The sequence below is a fragment of the Rattus norvegicus genome, chromosome 2, assembly GCF_036323735.1.
Source record: "Rattus norvegicus strain BN/NHsdMcwi chromosome 2, GRCr8, whole genome shotgun sequence".
NCBI lineage: Eukaryota > Metazoa > Chordata > Mammalia > Rodentia > Muridae > Rattus > Rattus norvegicus.
The window spans coordinates 176,552,039-176,564,912 of record NC_086020.1 but is presented as its reverse complement, the minus strand read 5'-3'; the positions used below and the strand labels follow the sequence as shown (position 1 = coordinate 176,564,912).

Sequence of the window (12,874 nt, the reverse complement as noted above, 5' to 3'; positions counted from 1 at the left end):
TCTCTCTGACTCTCTGTCTCTGTCTCTCTCTGTTTCTCTGTATACCCACATCTCTCTGTCTCTGTCTCTCTCTCTGTACACCCACGTCTCTGTCTCTGTCTCTCTTTCTCTTTCTCTCTCTCTCTTCTCTCTCTCTCTCTCTCGTGTGTGTGTGTGTGTGTGTGTGTGTGTGTGTGTGTGTGTGTGTGTGTTTCGTCCCTCTCCCTTTGGTTTTTTGAGATAGGATCTCACTGGGTAGCCCTAGATGGACTAGTGCTTACTATGTGGACCAGGCTGCCCTGCTTCTGCTTCCTAAATTCAGTAATTATGGTCACATACCACTGTACCACCATGCACAGACCTCACCTCTCAACATTTACCTGTAGAAAAAAAATTATAGAATCTTTCAACAAAGCATATAATTATGTATATGTGTGTCCAGAAGCCTTGGTGTGTATGGTAGTTTAAATGAGAAAGGCCCTTATAGCCTCATATATTTGAATGTTTGGTTCCTACTTGGTGCAACTATTTTGGAGAAAGATTAGGAACTGTGACCTCCTTGGAGGAAGTGTGTCACTGGTGGGGAGATGGGGGATAGGGCTTTGTTTCAAAACCTCACCGGAGGTCCATTCTCTCCCTTCCTCCCGCCAGCTTTCAGATAAGATATAAACTCTCAGTTACTGCTCCAGTGCCATGCTGCCTGGCTACTAGCATACTCTGACACGATGGTCACCTACTCAGACAATCTCCAACTGTAAACAAGATCTCAGTTAAATGCTTCATGTGTCTCTTCACATCACTAAAACAGGAATTAAGACAGTTTGCATGTGGGGCTCGGAGAACAACTTGAAGGAGATGATTCTCATCTACTACCACTCGCCACAGCTGACTTGCTGCACTTACTTTCTCCGCTGAGCCAGGCTCCCTTCTCTCCTCCAAACAGCACTCCTGTCAGCGGGCAGTCCCTATGATTCACGACAGCAGTCACACTTATGCAGTGTGTCTCACAAGACGACACTTTTAATTTCTTCTTGTCAAAGTTTATTTATTGTGTGTATGTACATGTATGTGTGGGGGTGTCAACATGGCATGGCACATATGTGTGAAGATTAGTCAATAACTAGCACAAGATGGTTCTCTCCTCCCACCAAGCATAACATTCAGGGTATCAGGATTGCAACAAGTACCTTTACTCACCAGCCTTCTCCTAGACCCAAAACAGGCTATCTGTGCAATGATATAGTGAGAGAAGGAACGAGATACTACTTCTAGCCATTAGGGAAGGACTCTGTGTTAGGTTCCCAAAGCAGCTCCCAAAATGGCAGCGCTGATGCCAATAGTTTATGATGATGGTCTGGATCCAACCTGAGCTCAGTGTTGCTAGGAAACAGAAACTGACACATTTCTCAGAAGCCCTTAATCAGCACTGCGCACTGGCAGGACTGCCAGAACCACCTGCCTGACAGAGCCCCAGTGTTCTAGAGGCAGAGCTGTCCCCCTCCCCCAATATACTCCCCTAAAACCCAGTAAGCTACTGCAGCTGGGCGCTGTCCTCTACTATCCTTAAAGGCATCCCAGCAGGGTTTCCCCCAATTAAAACTGGTTTCTTTCCACAGAGAGTGGCTGTGTTCAGGGGTGTCTTGCTGTGCCTACTCACACCCTGAAATTATGACATCTGGGGCTCAATGTACGGCATTTTCTTAGCAAATACAAAACCTTGAGTTTGACTCCAACTCCACACATAAACACAAATATACACAAGAGAATAATTATGGATATTTGTGAGATCATAGCATAACAAAAAGAGGGATACAGGCAAAACATATCCCACCAATATTCAGTACAGGAATGACAAAAGTATAGTATCATATATAGAATCACCACCAGTACAAACAAGTGTCAACATCAGTAAAATGCTATTACTGAGAATGTGGTTGAAATACTAGAAGAGGGAAAAAAAAAATCACCAAAGACAATATATTCCTATGTTGTATTCATTAAAAAAGAAGGAGGAAGGGGTTGGGGATTTAGCGCTGTGGTAGAGCGATTGCCTAGGAAGCGCAAGGCCCTGGGTTCCCAAGGCCCTGGGTTCGGTCCCCAGCTCTGAAAAAAAAGAACCAAAAAAAAAAAAAAAAAAAAAAAAAAAAAAAAAAAAAAAAAAAAAGGAGGAGGAGGAGGAGAAGGAAGAGGAAGAAGAAAAGCGATTCGGAAATGGCAGGCAATGCCTTACCCTAGCACAAGGGAGACAGAGACAGAGGCCAGCCGGTCAGCATTAAGGGGTTCCAGGCCATCAGGGCTACATAGTGAAAGTGAAACCTTGTCTCAAAAAGACAAAAAAAGGGCTGGAAAGATGGCTCAGGGGTTAAGAGCACCCGACTGCTCTTCCAGAGGTCCTGAGTTCAATTCCCAGCAACCACATGGTGGCTCACAACCATCTGTAATGGGATCTTATGTCCTCTTCTGGTATGTCTGAAGACAGCTACAGTGTACTTATATATAATAAATAAATAAATCTTAAAAAAAAGGGGGGGGGGGCTGGAGAGATGGCTCAGTGGTTAAGAGCACCCGACTGCTCTTCCAGAGGTCCTGAGTTCAATTCCCAGCAACCACATGGTGGCTCACAACCATCTGTAATGGGATCTTATGTCCTCTTCTGGTATGTCTGAAGACAGCTACAGTGTACTTATATATAATAAATAAATAAATCTTAAAAAAAAGGGGGGGGGGCTGGAGAGATGGCTCAGTGGTTAAGAGCACCCGACTGCTCTTCCAGAGGTCCTGAGTTCAATTCCCAGCAACCACATGGTGGCTCACAACCATCTGTAAAGAGATCCGATGCCCTCTTCTGGTGTATCTGAACACAGCTACAGTGTACTTATATATAATAAATGAATAAATAAATCTTAAAAAAAAAAAAAAAGAACAGCATGCACTATTAAAAAAAAGGGAAAATACATGGATTTTATGCTGTGAAAAATTATCTAAATTGTAAGAGTAAGTAAAAGAACCAACTCAAACATACATAAAAATATGTATAATAAATTCTTCTGTAGAAAAACATTATGTTTGTTTGTTTGTTTGTTTGTTTGTTTTAGACGAGGTTTCTCTGTGGAGACATGGCTGTCCTAAAAGTTACTCTATAGACCAGGCTGACCTCAAAATTGAGAAATTCACCTGCCTCAGCCATCAGAATGCTGGAATGGAACAAGATAGAACATGTGTACTGGCCTGGTGGAAAAACATTCTTGTTTGAGATAACTATTTGCTTAAGTTAAAACCACAAGAACTAATCTGGCAGATCTCTGTGAGTTCAAGGTCAGCCTGGGTGGGTGGGGAATAGAGCTCAGTGGATGGTGCTTATATACCATGCATGAAGCCCAGAGTTCAGTTCTCAACACTGCTTAAAACCAGATATGGTGGTTTTAAGCCTCTGCTACATGATAGCCTGATTCAAAATAAATTTCAAAATTTAAAAAGCAAAAACCTGCTTTGGTGGCACACACCTTTAGCCTAGAGCCTGGGAGACAAAGGCAGGCAGATGTATGGGAATTTGAGGTCAGCCTGGTCAACAGAGCAGGTTTCTGCCAGCTAGGACTACGCTTGGGGTTGGAGTGGTGGACAGTGTTTGCTGCTCTTGCAGAGAGGACTGGAGTTTACCTCCCAGCACCCACGTCAGAAAACTCACATTCACCTCAGCTCCAGCTCGAGGGGATCTGACTCCGGGACACAGACACACATATAACTAATGATAAATGTAACAGAGGCCAGCTACACAGCTCAGCAGGTAAGGGCTCAGCTGAGCTCAATCCTTAGGGCCAGAATGATAGGAGAAAACAAATTTCTGCAAGCTGACCTATGATGTTTTTGTTTGTTTTATATTTTTGTTTGATTTTTGTTGTTTTAAGACAGGATGTCTCTGTGAATTCAAAGCCATTGAGGTCTACACAACAAGTTCTAAATATAAAGGCTCCCACAGTGTATCTTGGGCTAACCTAGAACTCAGTAGGTTGACCAGGCTGGTCTTGAACTCACAATGAGTCCCACTTGCCTCTGCATCTCAAGCCACTACACCAGCAATATAATTCCTAAGACTCCAGGCTGGACTTCCAAGCTCAGCGGCTAAGCCATCTGTTCCTCTATCAGAGGAAGCAGGCTTGGTTCCGAGTACCCACAATGAGGCCACAGCACATGTCAATCCACAACTCTAGCTCCATGGCATCCAAGGAAGCTTGTGGCTGGCAGATAAAGCAGGAGCACTTAAAATGTGTAGGCTCGGGCTGGAGAGATGGCTCAGTGGTTAAGAGCACTGACTGCTCTTCCAGAGGTCCTGAGTTCAAATCCCAGCAACCACATGGTGGCTCACAACCATCTGTAATGAGACCTGATGCCCTCTTCTGGTGTGTCTGAAGACAGCTACAGTGTACTTATATATAATAAATAAATAAATCTTTAAAAAAAAAATGTGTAGGCTCTGATGCCATTTCTCAGTAGCACACACACGGAGCAGAGCAGAGTAGACGAGAACTACAAAATCACTCACCCTCGTTCTCCACGTCGTCATTTAGAAGGCCCCCCAGCCACAGCTTCCAGTCCTCATCATCAGCTGTGTTTGGGTCATACATATCCGGAGTGATGTCTGGAGCCTGAAGCTCAGCCTCCAGCTGGCCCAGAGGGACATCTTTCAGAGGCATCTTAGAACGTGTTCGGAACGCAATCAGACTATCCTCCATGGGCTGGGCAAAGGAGAAAGAAAAAGCATCCAGGATGTGAAAATAAGGCTTCCAGATTCTCCAAACCGCAGCCTGCAATGCACCCTACTAGTACATCATCTTCCAAATGGTGTAGGTGTCCGTCTCCCTGGCTAGGAATGACAGTGCATGCCTTTGATCCCAGCCTGCGGGAGGTAAAAAAGGCACAACAGTGTGGATGTACTTCTTCTGGGTCTCCTTTTATTTCCTGTAGGTTTTGATTGTCTGAAATTTTTTCTTTTTTATTAAATATTTAAGGGAAAATCACAAAAGCAGTCCTTCATTACCACAAATTATACAGTCGAGTTTCCCGAGTTTGGAGAAATCACAGAGTCAGCACATCTAGAGTGCAATGGGTGAGTCTCGCCCTGGGAAAACCACCTTCCTGATCAAATTTATTTTGTATCTCATGAGTGTGTATGTGTGTATGTGTGTTGACTGGGTGTATGCATGTGTACCACCTGTGTTCAATACCCAGAGAACAAGCAGCTGAACATCCTAGACCTGAAGTTACAGATGTTTGTAAGCAACAATGTGGGTGTTGAGAACCAAGCCCAGTCCTCTACAAGAGCAGCCAGTACTTTTTAACTCCTGAGCCATCTCTCCAACCCAGTCATCAGTTTTAAAATATATACTTTCAAGAACATTTGTAAGCGCTTTGAGATATATAATTTATATTACATAAAATTCACACTTTTAATGCTTTGTGATTTTTTTTTCTTTTTTTCTTTTTTTTTTCCGGAGCTGGGGACCGAACCCAGGGCCTTAAGCGCTCTACCACTGAGCTAAATCCCCAACCCCTAAAATTCACACTTTTAAAGGGTATAATTGAGTGGACTTTCATATACTCACAAAATTATGTAACATAATCAATTCTGCAACACCTTAAATATCCTCAAAGTGACTGCATTTTACATATTGAGTTCAAAGGTCATCCCATCTGTCCAGTGCCCAGTAGTACTGCATATTATGATGCCATTTTGTCTACTCATTTACCAGATCCTAGACAAGACGTATATCTCTACCAGGACTACTGAGAGCTCTGTTGAGGGCTGGAGGGAGGGACGGCTCAGCTGTTAAAGGCTGGGCTCACAACCAAAAATCTTAAGAATTCTGTTGCTTGCCAGGTAATGGTAGTGCAGGCAGCAGGCAGATCATCTCTGTGGGTTCGAGGCCAGTCTAGTCCACAGAATGAATACCAACACAGCCAAGGCTACACAGAGATATGCTGTCACTTAGAAAAAAAAAATCTGTTGCTATAAGCATTTGTTTTCTTGTTTTTTGGTTTCTTTTGTGTCGCTGTTATTTCGAGGCCAGGTTGGTCTTACTGAGTTATTGCCTACTGAGAGTCTCAGACACTTTTTTTCCTACCTAGGCTGATAGCCTGAATATCTCAGTGCTCTTTCTGCTCCCATCCCTGTAGTGCTGGGGCTATAGACACAAACTAAACCAAGCTAGACTGCTCATGGGGAAGAGGGTGCTGGGCTCCGACTTCAGGTTCTCATGGCTGTGCAGAAAGCTAACTACCGGCACTGAACTTGGGACTGGATTGTATGAAATGTGCACAAGGCACTGGTAAGGTGTTCCTCTCCCAACATTAATCTGGTGCTTCCCTTAGTTTGTTTCTCCGATGTCTTAAAGTTGTCACTGTGAGAACTGGTGAGGTCTATCCAAGCCCACATCACCCAGGGAGTTACGAATAGAATTCTTTCTGATCTCTTGCTTAGCATGCTAATCACTGGTACAAACAGAGGGTTTTGCTCTTTGTATGTTAGTCTTGTATGCTAGTCTGGGGAGATGGTTCAGTAATACACTTGCTACACAAGCATGAGTACCAGCGTTTCATCTCCAGTACAGAAAGGATGGGAGGGAAAGAGATGGTTCTGTGGCTGAAAGGCCCTGGCTTGGTTCATAGCCACAAGAGGCTCACAACTACCTCTGACTCCAGTTCCAGAAGAACCAATGGCCTCTCAGAACAAAGAAATAAAAGGTGGGTATGGAGGCTGGCATGGTCTTGGTGAGTTCCTGGCCAGAGAATGATACTATCTCAATCAATCAATCAATCAATCAATCAATCAATCAGCAATGGATGGATGGATGGATAGATACATACATACATACATACATACATACATACATACATACATACATACTGCCACTTCGCTGAATATTCTTATTAGGTCTAAGAGTTTTCAGATGAAGTCTTTTAGGTCTCTTAAGTACAGAATATCAAATGTAAATTTTTCTTTTGTACCTCTTTAATTTCTTGATCCTCCATTACTGCTCTAGCTAAAACTTCAAGCACTATATGGAGCAAGGGTGGAAAAGTCGACACCTTGTGCTGTTCCTGACCTGAGTTTTCTGTATTTACCACAATATTGGACACAGGTCTGCACAAGCAGGCTAAGATGCTGACATGTACTTCTCTCATTGCCGTTCTCATCAAGAGTTAAGATTCTTTCAAAGACCTTTTTCACATCAATTGACATGAGCATGTGCTTTTTATCTTTAAGTTCATTTAGAACATACATTAAACTTATTGATTTGTGTATTACAAATCATCCCCGTATCTCTAAATGACTCTAACATGAGTCTGGTCTATCTATCTAGAACAGGCCGCCGGCCTTGAACCCAAAAAGACCCACCAGTCTCTATCTTGCCTCAAAGAAGGCCACTACTTTTCTGTTAGTATTTACTTGTTGGCTCTCCCTAGTACATTCCTCAAAGAGGGCAGACTGTATGTATGGGCAGCACTCGCTCACCACCTTCTTGTTATGCGTCACAGTCTCATGAGCCCATGCTAGTCTGCAGCCGTCTCCTAGCACCTACCTTCCTAGGTGGATGGCGAGCATTGCTGCAACAGCATTGGGGTTTTAGGAGTTGTTTGTGCTTTAGTTGTTGATGCAGGGTTTTACCACGTAGCCTTAGCTAGCCTAGGATTCACCACACAGCCTAGGCTGGCCTCAAGTACACAAAGATCTACCACCTACCTGCCTTTGCCTTTCCAGGGCTGGGATTAAAGGCATGTGCAGCCATGCCAGCAAGAATTTTTTAAAAACTATTTACTCGTGTGTGTGTGTGTGTGTGTGTGTGCCTGTGCGTGTGTGTATGTGTGTGCATGTGTGTGTGCGTGTGTGTGTGCGTGTGTGTGTGCGCGTGTGTGTGCGTGTGCGTGTGTGTGCGTGTGCATGTGTGTGTGTGTGTGTGTGTGTATGTGCGTGTGTGGTGTGTATCTGTCACACATGTGCATGTATATGCTGACGAGCATGATGAGGGTTCTGGGAAACTAAATCAGATTGTCAGGTTTGTTCCCAAATACTTTTACTTGATGAACCTTTCTGTTAGCCTTTGAAGGATCCTGGGAGGCTTTCGCCAGCCTTACACCCACTCACCTTGGGGCAAGGCTAAGCCTAGTTCCATTCTCCACCCACAGTTCTCGGGAGGAGCAGGAACATTCTTGAAGAACTGAAGAACATATTGACTGATAGTCACCTGACCCTCTGGCCCCAGATAGAGTTCGAATGCATGTCAGAATCTGCTCATGCTTGCTAACCAATAGATTTAAAGGTCAATATTGCTTAGCCAATAATTTTAAATTGTAACCATGATGATGTAACCTGTACTCCTAAAAAGTATAAAAACTGCTTGCTATAGCCATTTGGGGTTGCCTTTTAGTCACTCGAATGAGGGGCTGTTTGAAGCTCAACCCTGACCCACAAGAAAATAAACCTCTTGTGTTTGCATTCTCAAGTCTCACCTGGGGGGGGTCTCCCAGTAGTTAGGCCGCACTTTGAGTCTTTATTTTTACTTTATACATACGGGTATTTTAGCCTGAACATGATGCATCATTTGTATGCATTGTCCACAAAAGACAAAAGAGGGTGTGTGAGCCCCTCCACTGGAGCTGGGGGCAGTTGTGAGCTACCATGTGGCTTGAGTCCTTTGGAAGAGCAACAGTGTTCCTGTTTGTTTGAGAGGTTTTGGTTTGTTTTTGTTTGTTTGTATGTTTTGTTTGTTTGTTTGCTTGAGACAGGGATGCTCTGTGTAACTCTGGCTGTCCTGGAACTCACTCTGTAGACCAGGCTAGCCTTGAACTCAGACCTAAAGGTCTCTTATCAAAAATGTATTTGTAGGTATTTTCATATAGTCTAGGTCTGTCGTCACATTACCTTTTTTTTAAAATTTTGCTTTTAGTGCTAGGATTATAGCATCTACCACTATTCCCAGATTATCTTGCCAATTTTAAATACTGTCCCACAGTTTATTCCTTTCCTAAGAACTGTCATCCTCAGTTGGGCGGTGTGTACCTTTTATCCCAGGATCTAAGGAAGCTAGGGAAGGTGGATCATATTATGATTAAGGCCAACAGGTCTACATATCAAGTTCCAAGCCTTCCTTCAAAGATTATATACTATGCATGACCATGTCTGTAAAAAAGAAAGAAAGAAAAAAAAAAGCCAGGCTGGGTGTCTTTAACCCCAGCACTTGGGAGACAGAGGCAGGTGATCTCTCAAAAACCAAAATAATTAATAATAATAGTAATAACAACAACAGCACTGCAGTTTTACTTGAGAAAATCAGCACAAAGCAAGAGAATCAAAGACAAACAACAGCATGACACCTACATAAGAAACTACTCTTCCCGCCAGCCCCACTACCTTCTCTGAGCTCAATGGCGATGCTTACCTGGAAAGAATCCATGCAGACAGGACTAGCTGCCAGCTCCTCGTCCACTGCGTTTAGCTTCTCCATGAAAGTGCTGTCTCTGGTCTGCTTTGGTTTTGGAGGAGGTGGAGGCCCCATGGGCACGACCTCAGCACTGATGTGCCTAAGAGCAGGGGTGGCAACCTTCTCAACCTAATTAAAAAGGGACACCGTGTTAGGAGGAAAGGCAGGGGGAGGAGAGGCAGGTCTTTCACATGCAGTTAATGTGGCTATTTTCCTCTTTTCTAGATGGAGACAGATGAATGGCAACTTCAACACACAGATCCAACTAGGTATCATCTTACTTCCAATGAAGCAAACAGAACACTACTTGGCTTTAAAGACAGCATGGAAACTCAGAAAACCTCTCTGACCATGCTAGCTCTCAGTCAGCTTAACTGTTCATTCACTTGAGGAACTTTGAAAAAGTGACAACCCAAAATTCCAGTGATAGACCAGCTACTTCTGAGAAGAAGCCACTGCTTATCTGGTGTGTGAAGCCTGTCTTGTCTGGCGCTGGTTTACCTCGGACAACACGCCACTCTCCTCATCTGCCTCGGCCGCTTCAGAGGACAGTCGCAGTCTGGACCTCTTCACTCCCCGTGGAGACGAAGCAGCGCTTTCAACATCGCTTTCCAACAAGCTCTAAAACAGACCCAGGCCACGCTCACGTGTGTGCCAACCTCCGTCCAGAGCACAGAATGTTACACAGAATAGAGCACAAAGTACCAGTCATCTGGGATTTGGGTTGGTAGGATGGCACAGCAGACAACTAGGTGTGTGACCAAGCCTGCCGACCTCAGTCCGATCCCGAGACCCACATGGTAGAAGGGAAGAATCCATCTTTCCCAAGATGGAGCACAAACTGTGGCACACATGCACACCCAAACAACACCCCACACAGATAAATGTATGCATATATACATACACACATATATAGTATGTGTGATAGACAGACTGTCGTGCATACAATAATTGTATGTCATAGAAAAAAATGAATTTTCAATAACTTAATAGCCTAGAGACAGAACAACTGCAGGAGTCAAACCTTTGGCCTCATCTCATTATAAACTGTTAAAGGGTAAGGCTTTAACAGAAATAAAGAAGAAAAAACCTTTCTTGAAAAAGGTCAACCATGGTGGCACACACCTTTAATCCCAACACTCAGGAGGCAGAGGCAGGAGGATCTCTATGACTTTGAGGATAACTTGATCTACCTGGGGAACTCTAGGCTAGCCTAGCTACATAATGAGACCCTTTCTCAAAAATAAAATGAAAAATAAAATAAATTCATCATAACGGCAACAATAATGAAGTTCATAAACAGGAAAGCTTGAAGTACATTAAGGTGTATATAGGGTGATACACAGGCTCACACCAGCTGACATAACTATAAAGAAAACAGTAGTGACTATCAAGACGTCAGGGTTGGGGTACAACTTGTCTGTTGATTTCTAAGACAGGGCCTAGAGCACACTGTTAGCTGAGGATAACGTTGAACCCGACCCTCCTACACGCACTTCCCAGGTACTGAAACTGTAGTCCACCTTTGCGTTACATGTGCTACGTTTCACAATGCAGGCTTAATTATCCAGTGACTCTGAAGAGCAGAAAAGCTCCTCACAGCGGAGCAATCTCCAGGAAAGAGAACCATCCTCAACCATCTGTCTAGAATGAGTGGCAACACTAATTCCCCAAATCTGCTCTTCCTATGAAGCCAAGCTTCACCCTCCGCTAACAGTGAGCACCCACTGACCTCTTCAGCTGTCTCGTCTTCCTCTTCCTCGTCTGGCTGGTACTCTTCATCTGAGGAGTCATCGTCTTCCAGGTGAATATCCACAAACTGTGGGGGCTGCTTTAATAGGAACACACAAGTGGGGGTGGGGGTGGAGGGTACAGAAAGATGGCTCAGCAGCTAAAGGCACAGGCCCAGTGACCTGAGTTCAACCCTCAGGCGGGCCAGTGCAGCAGCAGGAGAGAATCAATCCCCACAACTGTCTGTCCTCTAACCTCCACTGGACACACAGATGAATATGTAAATATAAAATAACAAAGACAAAGAATCAGAATGCGGTGGGAGATTAGAAAGTTCAGCGGCTCACCACGAATAGGCTCTGGCTTAGCAACTGCAGAAGCGACAGCAGCAGGACAGATGGAAAGAAGAAAGGGGGAAGAAGGGATAAAGAGAAGGAGGGATGAAGAGAGGGAGGAAGAGAGAGGGAGGGGAAGCACAGATCACACACATTCAGAAAATAAAGTGAAGATATTAGGGAAGAAAAGAATTCTAGGAGTCTAATGTACAACCACATCAAACAACATGGACAGCATTTGTGTAATTCCACAGGGCATAAGGCTGGGTGTGACAGAATGGAAAAACCCAAACCTGCAAATAAAAAAGCCAGGTCTACAAAGACAGGCCTACAAAGTAGCGAATTGAGAAATTAGGTTTCAAAACTGAGTGAGTATTTTGGAAAAAGAGTAACAATGACTGCTTCTAAGTTTACCTTAGTTTCACTGGCTTTCTTAATTGGTGAAATATTCCAAGTCGGAATTACCTATCAAAAAGAATGCAAGTAATAACATGAAGCTGCTTCTCATTTGCTGATAATCAAGACAGCCACCTACTTAGTAAGTAGCTAGAGTCGGCTGTCACTGATGACTGTCACTGAGCACAGTATTCTAAAATACCTGTAGGTTTATAATCCCAGCACTCTGACACAAGCTCAGAAGAGCCTGGGCTATGTACAGGAAGATCACGGTCAGCCTGGTCATACCACGTGACCTGCCTCCAGCAACCCACCACACCACCAAAGCTTCCCAACTCGCAAGAAAGGAGCACTAACCAAGGATGAGGCCTGGGTACCCTCCACTCATGCCAGGGCACCTCAGGAAAAACTGGGCAGGGAGCTTACACTTGTAATCCCATGTATGTTAGGCAAACTTACCCTGAGCTAAGAGCCCGGCCTACACAGAATTATTTCAAGAGGCAAACCCAAACCAAATTGTTCATGTGTTTCTTCTCTAGGAATAACCTAGAATGAGACTCTACTTCCCAAGGTAAAGAGAAACTCAGAACACATACCACTCCTTTCTCCACAACTTCCTTCAGTTTAGAGCGTGTCATCTTAGGCTCCTAAGGAGGGACATACAGGAACGAAGTAGTCAATAAAGATTATGATGTCATCTCTCGAAGCCCAGGTGTGTCAAGTTTACAAACTGCTAGTGCCCTCTCCCAGCCTTGCAAAGGTTCCCCGGTGTGGAAAGACTAACACGAAGCTACTCACAAACAGCGGCATGTCTTCTGTCTCACTGATGGCCGCCTTCATCATGGCCACAACGTGTTCGTTCGTGATTACTTCCTGGGGAGAGAGAGGACATCCACCTTAGGCAGAGGGGTTTGTCATCGGGGCTATAGCCAACTGTATGTAACTACAGCCAGGCTT

The 12,874-nt window shown here is 44.2% G+C and overlaps 1 protein-coding gene across 17 annotated transcripts in view; it reads right to left on the bottom strand.

Moving 5' to 3' along the window:
* The window catches only part of Gon4l (gon-4 like), a 73,173-nt gene that overhangs the window by 39,534 nt on the left and 20,765 nt on the right, over positions 1–12,874 (bottom strand). For 13 of the 17 annotated variants that reach the window (NM_001024797.1, XM_039102906.2, XM_039102893.2 and 10 more), the window contains 7 exon segments: positions 4,520–4,712; positions 9,414–9,584; positions 9,957–10,076; positions 11,188–11,286; positions 11,936–11,986; positions 12,514–12,564; positions 12,716–12,790. In NM_001024797.1, coding sequence (NP_001019968.1) covers positions 4,520–4,712; positions 9,414–9,584; positions 9,957–10,076; positions 11,188–11,286; positions 11,936–11,986; positions 12,514–12,564; positions 12,716–12,790 — 760 coding nt within the window. 17 annotated transcript variants of the gene reach the window in all.